Here is a 21079-nt window from a genome sequence, read left to right as displayed (position 1 = left end):
TGGCAATCCCCAATCCACAATCCGCAATCTCAGCTCTGCCAACAGTCAACAGCCGGCAGCCAGCAGCGAGCAGGAGTCAGCCGACTTGAGCCTTAGCCAGATGTTACGCATACGCAGCGTCAAACTTTTGAATATGCTATATATGTACGCAGATCTAACGGCTTTGTAGGCGCTTCTGCTCAAGTAAAAGCAAAATATGGAAAATTGTTGGAAAACTTTTCCGAATTGAATACCAAAAATTGCCAAAGAATTTCATTTACAGCTGAAAAAGCCGCTCGAGGAAGCCAAAGCAAAGTAAACTAACAAAAGGTTTCAGCTGGAAACTAATAAGATTTCCTATTGGAAATGGGGCATGCTGATTGGAATATGCCAAAATTTTAAGCATTTTAATAGATTCAATTATTGGATTTTTTAAATATTTTACTTGAGCGTAAATTAAAAAAATTAAAATAAATAAAAAAAAAAAAATATAAAATAAATTAAAATAAATTCAAATAAATTAATAATAAATTGAATAATATTTCGAGCCATTTTGCCAACTTCTTCTTTAATCTATTTATTTATTTTTATTTTATTTAATTTTTATTTTTATAATCTTTTAAGGAATAAATAAATAATTTTTCTACAAATTTCGTTGTTATTTTTTTTATTTTTTTTTTTTTCTAAGCAAATTTAGACTAGTGCTTTATCAGTTACTCATCTTTAATAATTTTATGAAATATTTTAAATATTTAATTCGCATAGTTCAGCTGCAGCGCATTTTCAAGTCGGCTTCTCGCCCTACTGAGAGCAGCGCCTCCATCTATCTCTATCTCTCAATTGCCATAATTGCCAGCTTAGTCGTCATTCTCATCAGCCTTTTAGCTCTGACTCACTCCGGGTAGCTTTACCTTTCCGGCTTTTACCTGGATTGGGCTGGAGCGGGGCCGCTTGGCTAAGCAAATACTTTGTTCAGTCTCTCTCGCATATTACGCATACGCAACGTTTGCAGTTAATTTGCAAAATGTTTCACATGCTGGCATTTTAATGAGTTGTCTCGGCACTTTAAGCCACGCCACTGCCCCGCCCACTCCCCACTAGAGGCCGCCGCTGCTGTCGCTGCAGCCGAGGGACCACAAACAGTAGCTCGTGTATGCTGGGGACAGGTTTCATTAAGTTTCTGAGTTGCCTTTAAGCGATTGTTTGCCCATCGATTGACCTGCAATTGTTTCAATTGCACTGCTTACTGTGCACACACAGTAAATACATGTATGTGTGTGTGTGCGTGTATATATATTTGGCTGTATGGCTTATTATGCTTTATGTGCGGCAAATATTTGTCACAGCAGCAGAAGCTTTGCTTGAGCCTGCCTGGCCGGGTGGCTGCCTTTTGTTCTGTGTTCACTCTGTGTTTGCGCATCGAGTGGCAGTTGCCTCATTTGTTGCAGCAATAAATGCGACAATGCTGCAGCATGTACATCTGTCTCACTCACACACAGAGAAAGACAGAGAGAGAGAGAGAGAGAATCGCTTCGGCTCTACTCAGAGCCTACATCTAAAGACTTATGACATTTGGCCACTACATCAACCTACAGCTGAAAAACAACAAAGCCAGGCATGTCGGCAGCACATTACACATCCCGTTATTTATATATGTATGTGTGTGTGTGTGTGTGTATAGAGTGTAGTTGATTTTTGCACAGCAATTGCCGTTGTTGTAATTGTTATGAGCTAAAATTACGGTCGACGGTCTACGAGCGGGCGTCAAGGCGGTCGGGGCAGCGGAGACGAAGTGCAGCTAAAAAGTAATATATTTTACAACAGCAAAGGGCGAGATTGCATATTATATTTGTGCCGTTATGCCACACAACAACAAACAACAACAAACAACAACAAGCGGCAACAACAATTGCAATAGCTGTTGTTAAAAGCAGAAATTCGCATTAAGCTGAAAGAAAAGCAAAAGCTTGCGGAACATGTGGAAAACGAAGAAGAAGCAGCAGAAGCAGCTCGTGGCGTTGCAATGTGTGCGGGCGCCGACAAGTTCAGGCCACAAGTAAACGAGCCAAGCAGCTTGTTTTAAGTAGACAACAAGCACACACACACGCACACACACTCACAGACATTTATGGCCATGTGTGTATGTGTGTTTGAGAAACTTACATTAGTTGGCAGGCAGGAGGCGACTGCTGGCAAACATCTTCCTGTTGTTGTCCTGTCGCTTGTTTTGGCCTCGGCGTTCTAGCATGAAATCTTTTTAAAAATACACACACAGACACACACCCATACACATGCAGAGAACATACTCCCACACACATACACTGGTGCAATACAAATAACAACTGGCAGCATTGCCATAATTCTTGTCTACGCACAAAAGTATGCTACACTTTATGCGAGTATGAAATAAATAATTACAAACAAGTCAAGCAAGCCAACCGAGTGTGTGTGTGTGTGTGTGTGTGTGTGTGTGTCGAGTGCTTGTAGTAGTTTCTGATATAGTCAGTTGCAGGAAACATATGTCGACGCCGGCAGTGCTAAAAGTGCATTACACTGCGGCCGGCAACGGGCTTCAAGTTGTGTATGCACACACGCACACACGCACACACACACACTCACTCACACTCGCACACGCAGATGCTCGAGTATCCTGTTTAAAGAATATTTATTTTTTCTTCTTCTTCTTCTTCTTCGCCTTTCTTTATTTGTTTGTGCCGAGCTATGTTTGTTATGTGGCTCGTAATGAACACATCTTCATCATGTCTTGTGGCAACAGCAGAGTTTGAGCCAAGCGAAATAAATGTGCGTAGGTGCAAGCCAGCAGCTCGAAGAACCAGCTCTTAACAACATCAGCTCTGTCTGTATGCCAAAAGCAAACTCACTTGAACAAATAGATTTAATTTGTATAACAAAATGCATCGCTTTCTTGCATTTTAACAAAAATCATATTTACAAGAAATTTATTGCTGCGATTTGTTTTATATATTACATTTATTTTCTTAAAATTTTCATATTCCATATATTGACTTTAACTTTAAATAAACTAAAACTAAACTAAAATACGTATAAGGAAATATTTTTTATATAAATATGTTGTTAAAATATTTTTTAAAATGTTTTTTTATTTGGATTGAATTTAAATTCAATAAATGATAATATTTTACTTTATTTTTTTTTTATTTATTTCTTTAATATAGCATTGCATACATTTAAATTGGTAAATTGGTTATACATTCCATTTACATGCTTCATAATTTTTTGGTTCCTTTTTTGATTAGGGCTTACGTTAGATAAACTAAAAGCCAGGCTGCTGATTTTATTGACACCTCGGATTAATTTGTTATGAAAAGCTTTGCCTGGTCCTGTTTAAATAGAACTTTTTCGCATTTAGTTTTCAAACAAATTTGTGCGTAAATAATTTGTTGACACATTTGGTTAAGTGCGAATTATGATATTCATTTGAAACAATCAAAATTAAATTGTTTATCTAACAGCTCGGATCTAATGAAGAGCAAATATTGGATTTCAATAAAATTGTACTTTTTTTTTTGATAGAAATACAATGGTTAATGAGCACAAACTACCGAATGAAAATTAAGTTAAAATAAACTAGAAATTTAATGAAAAAAAAAATAAAAATAATAATAATAATAATAATAATAATAATAATAATAATAATAATAATAATAATAATAATAATAATAAATAAAATAAAAATATATAAATACATAAATAATATATTAAACTAATTAAGAATTATATTTGTAACCATTTTGTAAAATTTAAAGTTTTCATCATGAGTTTATGATAAAAATTTATAGGGGCAGAAGTTAAGCAAACAGAAATACTAAAAGTCTTTCATTTTGGTATAGAATATTATTAAATATTTGACATGATATCTTCAAACTTAAATAATAATAAAAATCTGGATATAATTCTAGAGATATTGCGTAGTTCGTAATTCTGAGCATATTATGGGAAACTTTTCCTTTTTCAACGGAAAAATCGCCTGTTCATTTGATTCATGTTTGGTATATAAATACTTAAAAAATATATATATATATTTTTTTTAATAAATATATATATGTATATATTCTAACTTTAAGTTATGCTTAAAGTTAAATTTATCCACCAACATAAACACTCTGCTTCTATATGTATGTATGTATGTATGTATGTATGTATGTATGTATGTATGTATGTATGTATGTATGCGTCTATATCTATATTTAAATAAAGAAAAAGTAGTCGACATCATTGCGTATTCAAATCGTATACCGTTTTTCGTTCAGTGCATTCCATGTACGTTTATGATGTTATTTACATTTCTGTTTTGATTTCGTTTGCTTTATGAAGACATCGTATACTCTCCAGTCCAGAGCGGAAACCTCAGGCGAAACACAAAATTGTGTAAAAAATGCAAGGCAAAAGTTTTTCTTATTGCTGCCGGTTGTTGTCTGAGTGTGTGTGTGCGAGTGTGTGTGTGCATGTATGTGTATGTGTGTGCGTATTTAATTTTTTGTTGCTTTGTTTTGTTTTGTATTCAGTTTGTTTTGTTTTGGTTGCATTTCGTAGACTTTTGACTTGTGCGGGCATCTCTGTGGACCCAGGCAAATGAACCAGCAGGACGACAACCTCAAAAGTCAAATCATTCTCGACTTTTCCACCCCTCCAGCCGCCTCCTGCTGGCTCCCTGCGAGAAGTGCTACTGAGCTGTGTGCACTTGCATTTATGAATGTTTAAGCACTCGCAGCTCTGAAAGGAGCAGCAGCACAATTGAAAAATTCATAAAGCCACCAGAGAAATGCATAAATGAGTGAGTGTAAGAGAGATGCCAGCATGACAGTGTGTGTGTGTGCGTGTGTGTGTTGGTGGGTGTTAAAACCCTAATAATGTCTAATTATTACAGGTCGTTTGTTAAGTCAAACCAGCTGAGATGTTTCTTATTATTTTATTACATCAAATGAGATTTTTGTGCATTTTCGGGGCTCAGCTTGGAGCTGTATAATCTATAAGAGGCAATCAGTATCATGTGGGGGTAAACAGCTGAGATTAATACGAATATAAATAGCATTGAAGTCCTATGACATGCCTGAAGTTTTACCTATGCCAACTGTATAATTATTTCTTGGATCATTAAATTCCCTAAATCTGTAATCGAATTTCTAGCAACTCAACACACACTAAATTTAATTGTTAAACCTTTAATGGCCCATTTCAATACATACACACCCACACAGACACACACACATGGCTAAATACATAGTCAAACCATTGCGAAAGTTAATCGAGCGTCTAGAGTTAATTGCTAATTTAAAGCTGATCAATCAATTTAAAGCACGGCTTGTTAGGGGCGCGCAAATAAACGGAAATTTAAATGTCTATCACAGCTTGCACTGAGAATTTTTATAAAATTGATTGTTAAATTGTGAAAATTGAAATTGAGTTTGGCCTGCAGCCGCCGTTCGCTGTATCAAAACAGAAATCTGTTTACATTTCAGCATTACAGCAAAAAACATACATTTTACGAAAATAAAGCGAAACAGAAGAAGAGAGCAAAAAAAAAAAAAAAATCTTCACATAACAGAAAACTTAAATGCAGCGGAAATGTTCTGTTATTTTTTATCAGGGGAATATTTTAATTTTGCGAAAAAAAAAAAAACAACTTAAATTAAGCAAACGAAAACTTTATTAAAATGCATATGAGGTTTACTTAAGCGCAACTGCGCGCTAGGGCAGGGCAGGGCAGAGCAGGGCAGAAGGCGTGGCACCTGTGGCTATGGCCAGCAAACGTTCATAATTATTTGCTTGGCACTAAAAAAATATATGCAAATCGCTGAGCCAAAGTCGAAATGTAGTTGGATAGCTTCACATTTGCTTTGGCTCCTCTCTTTCTCCCTCCCATTCTCTCTGTCTCTCTCTCTCTCTCTATCTGATATCTGAAGAGAGCAAAACAGTTAAGCTGAGATTACAAATGAGATTGCGGGCGTTTAATATTATTATCTTATGCTTTGAATTGTTTAAGTCTCACTTGATATGCAGTTAATGTAATTGCTAAAGAAACAAATTTAAGTTAAATTAAATTAATTTTTTTTTAAATTAATTATATTATTTCCGCTGCTCTGCTTCTGAACTTATACGCTTCTCCATCTGCTCTTTCTGCTTAAGCAATTCACATCTCCATATCATATAGATGGTGATATATCCATAGTTGTATATCGATAGATATATATCGATGTATGTATATCTAATCTCTTATTGGCCTACTATAAGATTTGAGTCAAAGTTGATTCATTTAAGTAATAAATGAAGCTAAGTATCGCTACGTGTATATCGATAGCTTTGTATGTCGAAATACGTATATTGATAGCTATGTATCGATAGCCGGGTATAGATATATTGATGTATCGATTGATATATATCGATAGTAATCTATCTATTATCTAATCTAAGTAGTTAAGTTCAGTTCAAATCTTGCATATATCAAATGTGTCGAAGTTTTTCGCATAACTCTCCACAAAGAGAATCAACTCTTGCTCTCTCTCTCTTTCTCTCTCTCTCCCTCTGGCTTGTTCAGTTGATAAAACTGATATCCCTTAATGCCAGTAGTTAACAAATCAAGTCAATCACAACAGTAATCAAACAAAAACACAGACATTGCATATAGATATTTAAATCTAGATGAAAAACTACAAATGCAGAATATGAATGCTCGCAGTTAGACAGAGAAATGCTGGCATTTACATCGCAGTTTTAAACAATTCACTCCATTTTAATATTTCTTTTCTTTTGTTGTGTAATTTTTTTCTTTTGATGGCCGGCAACAATCGCAATGTTAATTACAATAACAGAGAGCGGACGAGTTGCTACAAAAAACTCGAAATGCGAAAAAAACTGAACGGAATGTAAAAAATTTGTTGCGGGCTGCAATTGAATATGCAGCAGCACCGACCGCGCCTCCCCCGCCCACCTCTTGCTGTGCGGGTTTTATTGAGCTGTTTGTTTTATGCGGCAGAGTGAAAAATCTCAACACAATATCAAATGCATACACTGCGCGCTTAGTTTGCTTACTTTTATTTCGATTTACAGAGCGAACATTGAAAGGTTGCTGGAAAAAAAGGATATAGAAATAAATATATATACAAATATCAACTCATATATATATATATATATATATATATATATATTGCACGCACACACACACACACACTCACACAGAACAGATTTGCGCAAACAAACTACATGCGGGCGGCCGTGGGCGTGGCTGCTGTGATGGGTTTAAAAAACTGCAAGCAGACAAATTAAAACTAAGCGCTCCATGTACAAACAGCTCACCCGAGGGGCCCCAAAAAGTGGGTGGTGCACTCGACCCAATGGCAGCCACTCGACCATTTGCTCCATTTAGTTGTAAACACACACATACACACACACATACATGCACAGAGAGAGACAATTATTCGCTTGGCAGTGCTGCTCAAACTGTAGGAGCAACCACAGCAGCAGCTCAGCCAGCGAAGCTGCCAACAATTTTCCCATTTGATTTCCCAAAACAATTTGAATTCGTTACACAAAAGTGAAAAATCGATTTCTTCGCATTTCCAACGAATTAATTTTTGCAACAGAGAGCTGAGCGAATATTAAACACAATTTTGCCCTTATGCAACACTGGCACTTACATACATACATTAATGCGAACTGTGCCGTAATCAGCTTTTGCTCAGCTTTTTAAGAGCAAAAGTTTTAAAATATTTGTATTATTGTGAAAGGTGAATTTAAAGAGAAAAGATTGCTGTATGGGTAATTGGTTGATAAGCATTTAATTTCAGTGTTGCAAAATGTTGAGTGGTGCTACTATAAGACTTCCTCTTTTTGGGATATTCTCAATAAAAGCACTTCTCTAAAAGAGGCTTAAGTAACTATGTTAGATCTTTTTCAGCAATATATACACAATATATACACATACATTCAAAATACTCCTAATATCCAGAAATGTTTCTCATATTTTCCAACATCTATCTTTATTCATAAAATATGTATGGGAATATCCATTAACAAATGGCTTTAAAAAGTACTTCACTTTAAAGCTAAGCTGCCTCTGTCTATGCCAAATACAAACTAAATACAACCGTATTTGTATCATTTATTCGTGCGTTCATTTATTCAGATCGTTTTCCAATACTAAACAGCTTCTAACATTTCCATTCATATTCTATAACAGATACTTGCATGAATTATTAATTCGCCGCCCTACAATAGACTAGCTCTAACTAAGCTCCTGCCACTGCTCCAACCTACAGCATATTCCCATAACTGCTGCCTCATCCTTTTCCAACACTGGCACACCTAACGAGCACTTCAAATGCTGTACCTATTACAATTTTATAATCAACTACAATCGAAATGGAGCTCAACTTCCCAGCTCGTAACCGCCACCCACACACACACAAACACACACATATACGCACACACCCACACACATATATAGAGAGAGTGGAACCTCTATAAATAGTAGCTTGTGAAATGTTAATGCAATTGAGTCGATATCCATTTGTGGAATACAGCGAAGCACAAATTTATTTCTAGTATTTCAGCACAATTTTCTAGCTTCTCTCTCTCTCCCTGTGTGTGTGTGTGTGTGTGTGTGCATTATTTATTTGCTGGCTGAGAAGTGATTTACAATTTTTCAACAATTCTAAACGAAAATTTGAACAATATTTTGGCGCATTGATTGGCGCCGCTTGCGACTGTTGTTCCGCTAATAAAATAAATCAAAGTTCGCAGCTTTCTCTTACTCCCTCTCTCTCTCAGTCTCTCTCCTCCTCTCTTTCTCTAGCTTGCTGTACATTTTATGGCCACTATTTCTATGTGGATTTTGGCTGCTGCTGTGGGTTATCTTTAATTAAATGTTGCGCTGCGAATGTGGGAACGCACGTTACACGTTCTCCATTAAATCTTAACTCAGCATCTGTTTTATGCTCTCATTCTCACTCTTTCTCTCTCTCATTCTCTCTCTGTCTTTGCAGCCTGTTTGCTGTGTGGCGTGGGGCGGGCGGACGAGTCGCTGGACACACGTGAAGGCGTCGATCTGGTGCTCAAGTGCCGTTTCACCGAGCATTATGATTCGACTGACTTCACCTTCTACTGGGCGCGCTGGACCTGCTGCCCCACATTGTTCGAGAATGTGGCCATTGGCGATGTGCAGCTCAACTCCAATTATCGGTAAGTTCAGTGCGTGTGTGTGTGTGAGTGTATGCATGTGTGCGTGTGAGTGTGTGTCCTGTGTGCAATGGTCTGATAAATCACAGTCAGGCTCATAAATTCAACTCTGATGGCCTGTCAATAAGCAGGCGAAAAGTTAAAACCCTGTCTCACTCTCCCTCCCTCTCTCTCTCTCTCACTCCCTCTGGGAAGCTGATTGCACATTTATTTAATTGCCTGCCTGACATCGAGACTCAACTGAACTCAACTCCCTTTCTCTCGCGGCATGTTTATTGATAAAAGATGAAAGATGCGAAAGTTTCGCGATGCGTTCAGCTGTTAAATTTATTAAAATTGCCAATGACTGTAAGGACAACGCCATCAATGCCATCATCTCCGTTCGCTCTCTCTCTCTCTCTGTGTATGTGTGTGTGTGTGTGTGTACATCATTAAATGTTCATCTGGCAGGCGATAATTCATTGCCTCTGGCCACGCCCACAAAGATATCAGTGTAAACAAGACGAAGCTGGCCCCCACGAGCTGCGCTGCGCGGTTCACTAGATCCCTAGATTGGGATAAGGATAAGCGAAGCGCGCGGACCATCAGCCGCAGCTGTGCACAGGCGAAATTATTATTATGGCATCTTTGTTAAAAAACAATGGGAAAAATACACAAAATAAATTGTTTCTACAAAATTGACCAGCAAAATGCCAACAACAACAAGAACAAGTAAGAAAGCTCTAGTCGAGACTACTCGACTACGAGATCCCCTGAACCCTTGGAGTAATAGCTATTTCAATAATTTTTCGCGTCTTTCAGCTTACACAAGAAACACGCACACACACACACACACGCACGCACACACAGGCATACATACACACACATACATACACACACATACATACACACATACACACACACACACACACACATACACAAACAATTACATACATATACACACACAAGCATAAACACGCATGGGCGGCAGTGAGCGCTTACTATGAGAACTTAATTGCTTAATAACTTTTTTGTGGACGTACGATCTTCATGAAACATTCAGATTATGATTATGACATGGATATGCATGTAATTGCTAAAGCACAAGTCTCTAGTATTTGAAATACGCTTTTTACAAAAGTGAGGGTGAGGGGGTGAATTTAAGGGTGGGGGGTAAATTTTAACAAAAACCGAAATTGTATAAATTGCATATAGGCATACATTAAAAATTTGGAGACTCTAGCAATAAAGGTGTAGAAGATATAATTTTATAACTAGTTTTCGATAAGGTTTTTTATCGATAAAAAAAGATCGGGATGAGTTATCGATTTTTAATGATAAACTTGATATGCGCGCTGTAATTACGAACATTTTAAAAAAAATTTGAAGTCTCTAGCTCTTATATCTTCTGAAATCGACGCGTTCATACATACGGACAGACGGACAGACGGACAGACGGACGGACGGACAGACGGACAGACGGACAGACAGACGGACAGGGCCAAATCAACTCAGCTCGTCGCCCTGATCAAGAATATATATACTTTGTGGGGTCTGCCACGCCTCCTTCTGCCTGTTACATACATTTCAACAAAACCATTATACCCTGATTTCCCATTGAAAATGGGTTCAGGGTATAAAAACAAAGGAAAAAAGAACACGATTAGGTTAAGCAAAACATGTGGACAATTTGAATAATGATTGCAACATAATAGAAAGAAAACTTGGCGAAACCTGAGCGGGGACAATAGCAAAGGGAATGTGAAGAGGCGGCAAAAAATAATATTCAAAAATAATACAGCAATTATTTAAGAATATTGAACAGTATAAAATAATACAAAATGTAAAAACTGATTAAAAATAAAGTGTATAATACATATACGAATTAATGTTTAATGCAATTAAATTAAATGAATATTGAAGCTGTACTTTTATTCCACAGTCAATGATAGTTTATAGAAATAAAGTTTCTTTTTAATATACATATAGAAAAAAAAATAAATAAGTAAAAAGAAAAACAAGTTGAACATTTTTATAAATTCAACATAATAATAATTAATTGTAAATGATAAAAAAAAATATAAAAAAAAACAGAAAATTGTTAAACAATATTATTTTTTGAACACGTTCAATTAATTTTTATATAATTTGCTTATTATTTAATTTAAAATAATATTAACGAAAATAATACAAATAAATATTTGTATAAATTATGTTATTTTCATCCATTATATATATTTTTTAAATTTAATTATTACATTATTTTCATAAAATTTTGCATATTTTAAAAACAAGAAATAATATTTGTCTAAGCTAAGTTATTTGAATTTATTATAATGATTTTTAATATGTTAATATAATCAATTTTCTAATCAAAATGACTAGTTGAGCTCAAACTAACATTCATAATAAATCAATATCAATTTTATGCACAACTATAGCAATTTGTGCCATAGTTCATAATTGGCAACACATTGCGTATACGCAATATGATTAAAGCGCCGACAGCGCGTCAAGCATTGAAGGCCCTTTAAACGGCTGTTGGGAAAATGTGCTGAAATTTCCTTATTGCTGTTGTTATTACTGACGCTGCTGTTGTTGCTGTTGCTGTTGCTGTTGCTGTTGCTGTTGCTGCCTCGACTGCCTATTTATTTATTAATCATAATAATCATTTTGCAGCGCATTTTAAGCGTGAAAAAACATTCAATGCGGCGTATGCCGCAAATCGTTTGGAAAATGTTCAACAGTACACGCCCACACGAAGAGACAATCACGCACCAAAGACACGCTCATTGGCCAGATACATTATATATGTATATATATACACACATTTATAATATATGGAACATGCAAACAGAGAGACAGAGAGTGCGAGAGAGCGAGAGCGAGAGCGAGAGCAAACAGATCGCAAACAAAGGAAAATTATTGTAAAATTTTGCTAATCGCGCGTTAAACAATTTGCTTGATTTATGTGAGCCCAAAGATTGGGCCGGGCTAATGGCGTTGCCACAAAACACAATAATAGCGCCAACAGAAACAACAACAACAACGACAACTACAACAAAGGCCATTAAGAGCGATAGCAAGTTGCGTGATGAGTATAGAACAAGGGATACCCTGTAAAAACACTTACAACTTAAACTAGAAATACTACTACTAGATACTATTGTACTACTGCTACTTAATACTATTAGACTATATACTACTACACCATTATTATATAAATTTATATAAACTACATTTACTATGTGTTATACTCTATTTCTGTGTCATCAATTTTTATAAATTTTTAATAGGTCAAAATTATATCTGAAATTTAGGTTAGACTATGGATAGCCTCAATAAATCTTGCTGGCTTTTCAAGTATTATATATTATATTCAATTTATCTTCACTTTTTTAGCTCTCAGCCAAGAATAAATCGTATTAGACTCTAAGATACTCTACATATACATTCGATATTTCAAAGAAGCTTCGTGAATCGTTTTGGCTGACTCTATTAGCAATTGGATAAGCATCGAATAGGCAGCTAAAATCTTAAGGACTCCGTGTGTCGTATCAGCAGACAATAAGATAAGAAGAAGATAGTGTGCTAAGATGTAGCTTATTCACAAAATGCTAATGATTCATCTATGCTGAGAGGAGTCTGATGTGATCTACTATGACATTAGCTAGCCTAGGGAAGCCTTCAGAGAGAGGCATTAGCAAACAGCTGTTACAATTGAACAACGCATTCAAACCTTAATCGTTTCTACTAGGCAAAAAGACATCAAAGAGAGTTTACTATTAATATTTTGTTATGCGTCGGTCCTTTGTCGTCATGGGAATTCAAAAGGCGCTTCAATATTATATGAGACCATACAATTTGATTACCATTTGATTGCGTTGATAGCTCTTGGTCTGGCTGATCAATCTTCAATCAAACAATCAATGTAGTTGCTGCTGATTATGTATTAATACTGCAAATAAAAAAGTTATGTACAGACTCTGTACTACAGAGCAGGAAATAAGTCTTTTGAGTTACAAAAAAGTATGCTCTATAATATTTTCAATAGGTATAAAAAACTCTAAGATGTTTTCGAGCAATAAATAATCTGAAAATTATAAGAAAATATAAATATAAATATAAAAAAATATAAAATATAAATATAAATATATAAATAAGTATATATAATGAAATTTAAAAAGAAGAGAATATATAAGAAGAGACTATAAATCAAATTCTATAGAATTACATAATATTCTAAATATTTTATGTGTATAAATATATAATATAAATGAAAAAATATAAATAATTATATAACTACTTTTCAAATTTAGGTTCTTCAAAAATTAAGAATTACAATTGGTGTATGAAATATTAAAAATGTTGCAAACAAATTAATCTATGTACTTATAAATACTATATAATAAATGCCCTAGAGAGTAGGGTATTTGATAGGGCGTGCTGCATTTAGAGGAATATTTTATAAAGAATTTTAATTTTTTTTTTTTTTTTTTATTATTAAACAAGAGCTAAATAAATTGCTTTGCTTTGCAATTCTTTTGCCTTAGTTAAACGGGCTTATCATTAAAAGCAAGTAATTCTATGCGCTTTAGTTCTACATTACTATATAGAGTACAGTACTCCTGTTGAAAGCAATTAGGTTAAAAGAAAATTTCATTTGACAGCTTGCTTTTGAATGCAAAAATTGTTGTCTAATGATTGCGCAATTCCCATTTGCCAGCAACGTTTTGCAGCATTCAATCAACGCCGTCTCGTTAAATGCTAGTGAAGCCCCGTTGTTGTTGTTGCTGCTGCTGATGGATGCCAGCTGTTGGCTCCACAAGTTGACCCCCAGTCAACAGCCAAAAAGAGGGGGAAAAAAGGAATTGAAAAGGTATAAAATGGCATGTTCTAAGCAGCAACCTCAGCTGCTCCTACTCCTGCTCCGTCTGCTGCTCCATTCTCCTCCCGCTGCCCCACATGTTTTGGGTGTCCATTTGCACTTTGAGCTCTTCAAAAATGTTGTCATCTAGATGACATGAAATTTGCTTTAACTACGCATTCACATAGAGGAGCATTGTGTGCTCCACCTCTTCAGCTGTCAGATTCCATTCAAGCTGCTGCTCCTGCTTTTTTTACCTCCTCCTGCTACTGCTGCTGTCTGTTTCTTTTACATTTTTCTGCCATGATATTGGAATTTTGTGTTCGAGTGCCGCCAACATTTCGGAAACAATCAAAAAACAGAAAAAAACGTTTCTTTTATAATTTTTTTTCTTCTCATTTTTTTATTCTTCTTGAAGCAGAAAAAAAAATTTTCATTGCGCCTCTTCAATTGTGTTAAGCGCAAAATTTAATATGAATTTCATGTTGCGCTCTCGTAACATATCGATTTTTAATTTTCAATACTTTTTTTCTGTTTTTGCTTCGGTTTTGGTTTGCTCGGCCACCAGGGGGCGCCACTTGGCTTTGTTGTGGTTGCGCCCGTGAAAAATGCAAGAGTTTGGCATTTAGCCAAGATATTGGCTGATGTGTGCTGCGCCAGATGTGGGGCGTGGCTCAACATAAAATGAGCCGACAGAGCTGTCTGGCTGGCATTGAGTTTCTTGGCTGTTGCGATGCGCCTGGCAACATTTGCAAATGCTCTGTTTGATTAAGTATTTCTTAGTAAGTGGGGAGATTTGTCTGTTCAGCTGCGGCTTATATAAGTTATGCGAAAAACCTTGAATTTTGATTATAAATTTTGCTAGACCGGCTGAATGTAACTGAGATCTACTATAAGAATTTCGGTTCTGTTTTAGCATTTTAACGAAATTTCTTTGTTCTACACTAATCTACTTCCAGCATAGTCTTGGCGCTTTTTTAATGCATATACATTTTTAGAAATACATAAAATATATAATATACATACATATAAGCATATGAGATTTAACATAAAAGACTTACATAAGAGACTTAACATAAAGGACTTAACACAATAAAATTACATAAGAGACTTAACGGGACATAGAAATTTTACTTAAAAATGTAATCTTACATAAAAGACTCAACATAGAAATTTTACTTGCAATTTCAAGAGATGATTCGGCCAGAAAAACTTAAAGTTGTTCACAAAAGAACTTATATTAAGTTAATTAAGAAGCAACTATCATTGAAGACTTACATAAAAGTCAAATATTAAAAACTGACTATCTGTATATGGAGTTATAAAATGTAATCTTCTTGTTATATTCATTTGCATTACATATAAGCCGGGCCAATGACACAAATAATTCTTGCTAAGCCAAATGCATTTTACTTCAGCTCAAATTGAGCCTCTGTTCTGATAAAGCCATTGCCTTGGCTTAAATTTGGATTCAAATTGAAAATCTGTACTGAAACTCTATATGCGAATCAGTTCATCTTTAATCCATTTCAGTTTCAGTGTTTGCTATATATACATGTATATATATACACACATATGTATAAAGTATAAAACATGTTTGCAAAACTCAAACGTAACTAAAATTCGTTTTTCATATTTCTTTTATATTTTCATTTTTCCGGCAAATCGAATCAAATTCTTTCTATTTTGTTGCTTTTATTGTTGCCGTTGTTGCTGTAGCTGTTGTTGTTGTTGTTGCTACTGCTGCTGCCACTGCTGCTGGTGTACGCCAGGCCAAGCTGACACATTTCCCATTTTGTGATGGATGTGGCAATAATTTTTGCTATTTATGCAAAAGTCGACTGTTATCAATAGCCCCAAAAAGCTCGGCGTGCCGTGACGTTGCTCCCGGGACAAGGGAGCAAACGAATTCGGCGTTTGGCCATGCCTCGACTTTTCTATATATCCTTCATGCGAATGCGGGTCAACAGTTAACCTTTACCTTGTGCACACACACACACACACACACACACACACACACAGATAGAGGCAGAGATACAAATGCATAGATCAAAATATGTGGCAACACGTGTTGGTTCCGATTCGTTTGACTTGTACTCCTATACACACACACACACACACACATGTCCCGACGTGGGCGTAACATCTATCAGCAGCCATGAGCATATATATTTTATATGTGACTACACTGAAAGAAATACCAGCATAGCCAGCATAAATTTCACCAAAATATACAACATTCATTTTTATATCAGACAAAAGTCGAATCAGCTTCAGGGAAAACTTGCACACAGAATGGAAAACCTAGCACGAATGGAAGGCCATAGTTAGGCCGCAGTATTTTTCGCTCAGTGTACATCTACATATTTTTTTGTATACATCTCTACATGGTTATGGCAACACTTATGCAAATTGAAATGCAAATAAGCCTGGCAGCCAACTGTCTGTCTGTATGTCTGTCTGTCTGTCGTTTTGTAGGCGTGCTTTGGATACAATTCGGCCACGCCTCTTCAGCGTCTCTCTCTCTCTCTCTGTCACTCTTTCTCTATCTGCTTCTCTATGCTGGTCTACCACAAAAAGTCAGCCGTTATGCGAATTTCGGATTCTTTGTTGATTCTCACGCTTTATTGAATTCATTTAAAAAGCAATTTTTCATTCGGTAACAACAAGAGCAGCTGGCATAATGCCGACTCCTGAGAAATATGCGCGCCCCTTTATTTTTCTGCTGTTGTTGTTGTTGTTGTTGTTGCTGTCTTGCCTCTGCTCCTTAAAGCAGGCTACGACTAACAAAAAAATGTGAAGAGGAGAAAAAAAAAATCAAGTATATGTCTGTGTGTTGACTTCTGCTAACATTCCAATTAGCCTTTTGTCTGGTGTCAATGCAGCACAAATAAAAAACAAAAGCTGAAGGGCGTCGGTGCACGCCCTCCCGATATATACAGGGCAAGGCATGAAATCAACAGAGTAAGGAAAAGGCAACAATCGAATGAAAACTGAGCTGCAGTCAGTCCTTGACTACTGCTGCTCTCACTCCCTGTCTCCCTCTCTCTTTCTCTCTCTCTCCCACACACACACACACACGCTCTGTGTAGATGTTACATGAAATGCCTTGCAAAACTGTTTGCAGCCTTGTTTGCCTTTTGCTCTGCTGTTGTCCCTTGGCCTTTTGTTTGCGGCCTACCAAAAAGACAATTAAACTCTTGTTAATGGCCGAGCACCAATAACAAGCGAAAAATGAAAAGAATGAGCTAATGGGGAGTGCCAGACTAGCAAATACCCTAAGCAATACTGAGACTGAGACCCGAGCTGATCTTGCTCTTTCTGCGTCTTTCTACGAAGCGATGTCTCCTATGGATGTAGCTCAGTTTGCAGATATTGCGTCTTTACTGTTGAGCTACTAGATGTAAATGCTTTTATATACGTTACGATCAATAGGGTGCAGAGGATATTATGTTCATGGGCCATGGCTCGACGAGTACTCAATAGAATGGAGTTTAGTTATTGCTATTATTCAATTAAAAACTGACATTATAATATTTTCGATCACTTTCATTTAATGCACATATCGCATACCTCGCTATGCTGACCCTAAAATCTGTGCAGGAGTCACATTTCTCAAGGTAGCTCAAGAGTGCTCAACTGCAGCACCATTGCACTTCAATAGCATTATAAGAACATACTTATTAACCACGTTTAATTTAAAACGAAGTGCAACCTTCTGTTTCCGTTTCGAATTGATGAAGCTTATACATTACAGATCTGCATGAATGTATTCATTTCCAAAGTCATAGTGCTGTACAGTAATAAAATGTGCTTAAAAATACTGTACTCGTTCCTTGCTGTACAGTATATTCAACTGTCAAAAAAATTCTGTACAACTTTTCTACTGTTCACACTTACAGTGACTGACAGTAATAGCTGTACTCTTTTTAAATGAGTACAATTTTTGTCTCTTTCGCACACGTTGTACACCAAACTTCAATATGAGTATAGTAAATGTGATTGAGAACAACTGTAAAGATATTTTGAAGTGCTCTGTTAAGGCTACTAATGAGAATGATGCATACACAATAATATACATATAATACAATATACAATATACAATAATATACATATAATACATTCATATATATTAAAAAAACTCATAATAAGTTTAACTATAATATAATACAAAGGTATACGCATTTAATTTTTATTTTTTTACAATATTTATTTATTTATTTTATTTTCTTATTTATTTTCATTTTTGTGTAGATTGTTATTAACAATCATTATTTGATCAACTCATATAAACGAGTAGACAGCTAGACGGGCTGATGTCTAAATAAACTAAGCTCTGATCAAAAACATGCTTTATATTAAGCATTATCTATGCAGCCGTGCCATAAACGTTTGCCTGTTGCATATGCATGTTCAAGAATAATATACCCATTATGCTATTTACAATGCTCTCAGTGTACAAAGTACAAATAAAAAATGGACAATAGATAAATTGGACGCATTCAGAGGAGCTATTCAACAGGCAATAACATAAAGTGCTTATATGACTGGCGACATGCCTTTGCTTTTATACAGATATGCAGCTATGTGTGTGTGTGTGTATACTGTTAAGTTTCAGCTTGAATGATGGCTGAATGTACATAGTTATGCATCATAAATCACTCGAGTGGCTCACATATTAAATATTTGATATACGTAAAGAAAATTTATAAATACCTTCAAGCAGCTTAAATTCTTTTCTTAAATATCTATATACATTTATATAAGTGTTCATCTACTTTTTTCCGTCTCATCAAATTGATCAAATTTGGAATTTCAAAGCAGCTTAAGTGCTTGCATAACATTTATAAATAGTTTTAATTCTAAATGTTTTTTATTTATCGAAAAAATACACGAAAATCATCAAATTTAGAGTTCAATATCAATTTATTTATTTACTTTATTTTAATTTAGTTTATTTTTGTTGTGTAAGGATTTACGAAAAATATTTATTTTATCTAACTAATAAGCGCCTTTAGCAATTGAATTTTTTTTTAATGTATTTTCTGAATGATTGCGCAAGAGTAAAATCAGTCTTAGCGAAAACAATTGAGGTTATCGAATGGCAAAGGTAAGCTTAAAAAATAGTATATATGTACATATGTATATGAAAGCAGCAATGTTTAGAGTGGTTTTGCTTAAACAATCGAGTCTCCATAATTTGAACCCCGCTAAATCGAAAATCGCGATAAATCGAGAAAAAAGTGTTATACTCTTGAAAGAAATTCGTTCTCAATAATTATCGATAGTTTTAATTTGTGTGTAAATCGAAAAAAGTGATCCCCTTGCCATTTCGAATTATATTGTATTGGTATCTGTAGGTGCTTATGAGTTCTTATTGTGTGATGTGATATGAGAGTGGATCAAAATATCTTCAGCCTTTCCATCTCTTTTCCTTTCCTTTTCCATAGTTATCTTTCCTTCCCCATGCTGTCTTCAGTTTCCATGAGTGGGTTCTCCATGTGGATCTGTTTCTTTCGATCGCAAACAGCTGCAGAAGCTCTAAAAACACAGTTGATCAGCTCGTACATGGCTCAAATACCTCGAATGCAGCTAATTGCATATACATATGTACATGCGTGTCTCTAAGTGCATTCCCATTGCTATTGCAGCTGTTCCACATACAGCACCATGTGTTGTTGTTGTTGTTGTTCCAGCTACCGTTGCTTTGTCCTTGTTTTACAGCATGACCAGGCGTAAATTAATTTTAGCCACTAAGCTTAATTTAAAGTTGGCTTAAGCCAACAAACACGGCGCACACACACGCGCGCGCTTTGGCCATAACAACTGGAACAAGTGACCTTCTATGCAAATACGCAACAATAACAAGTGCCGCTGGACTGGTAGCCCAGGCCGACCTCATGTGGAGTTCATAAAGTTTCACGAGCGACCGCAAAAGGCAGCACCAGAAGAAGCAGCAGCAGCAGCAGCAGCTGTGGGAGCAGCAGGAGCGAAGGCGACGCCGACGCCGGAAGTTGTCCGCTGTACGAAGTGCGACTTGTCAACGTGTACTTCCGGCCGCCGCCCCTTGCCGCACCACAGACGCAGCCACACAGCAGGCGAGAGGGGGAGTGAGAGAGGGAGAGGCGAACAGGAAGCAGTTGGCAGTTGGCTCCACCTCAACCTCAACCTCAACCACAGCTCCCCCTCTGCCTCCTGCTCCTGCTTCTGCTCCTGCTCCGTCCCGGTCTCTGCTCCACTTTATGAATTATTCAGTTGTATTTTTGCAACTGCACTTTATGCCTGGGCACATGCCTCGCTTATGCATTATGAGCCACATGCACTTCACAGCAAATCAAAATACGAGCTGCCACAGTCAGCGCACAGCTAGACGGAGAAGCAGTCCGTTTTGATTAATTTAGACTGCATATTAGAGTATTTAATAAGGCCATATTGATGTTTATTCAAGCTCTGCTGAAGGAGCAGGCGTAAGGCCAATTTGAAATGAGCTAACTCAAATATGAAATTGATTAGAGTCGTTTCTGAACTGAAAATTATTTCCCAGAATTATATCACTTTACATATTATGTGTTATGATATGCTGTCTTCTTAGCAGTTATATACAATTTATATAGAGTTGGAATAGGATTATATTGCAAAGAGTCCTTTATAAATAAATAGAGGAGCACATAGTACATTATCGATATTTGTAATTTAACTTAATATTTAATATTGCGATTCATAAAAAAAATACATAAATAAATAAAATTAAAAATAAAAATAATAATAAATAAAAAAATAAAAAATAAAAACATTTTTTGCATGTAATATAATAGTATAATTACAGCAAAATAATAATTTAATATTTAACATTGCAATTTATTGAAAAAAAAAAGAAAAAAAATAGAAATAAAAAATGGAAACAAATAACAATATATAAATAATTAAAATATAAATATAAATAAAAACATAAAATAAAATAAATAAAAAGAAATTTATTGTATGCAGTATAATAGTAGAATTACAACTAAAAAATAAATTAATAAAAAATTAGGTTAA

General features: G+C 35.7%; 1 protein-coding gene across 3 annotated transcripts in view; it reads left to right on the top strand.

Annotated features, from left to right (window-relative positions):
• Window positions 1-21079, top strand: part of LOC6575753 (hemicentin-2) — a 142901-nt gene that overhangs the window by 59771 nt on the left and 62051 nt on the right. For all 3 annotated transcript variants that reach the window (XM_032728994.2, XM_015164796.3, XM_002001721.4), the window contains exon 2: window positions 9003-9198. In XM_032728994.2, coding sequence (XP_032584885.1) covers window positions 9003-9198 — 196 coding nt within the window. The remainder of the gene's footprint in view (window positions 1-9002; window positions 9199-21079) is intronic.

The sequence above is a fragment of the Drosophila mojavensis genome, unplaced genomic scaffold (genome assembly GCF_018153725.1).
Source record: "Drosophila mojavensis isolate 15081-1352.22 unplaced genomic scaffold, ASM1815372v1 contig_36, whole genome shotgun sequence".
NCBI classification, from domain to species: Eukaryota; Metazoa; Arthropoda; class Insecta; order Diptera; family Drosophilidae; genus Drosophila; species Drosophila mojavensis.
This window is presented reverse-complemented; position numbering and strand designations above follow the sequence as displayed.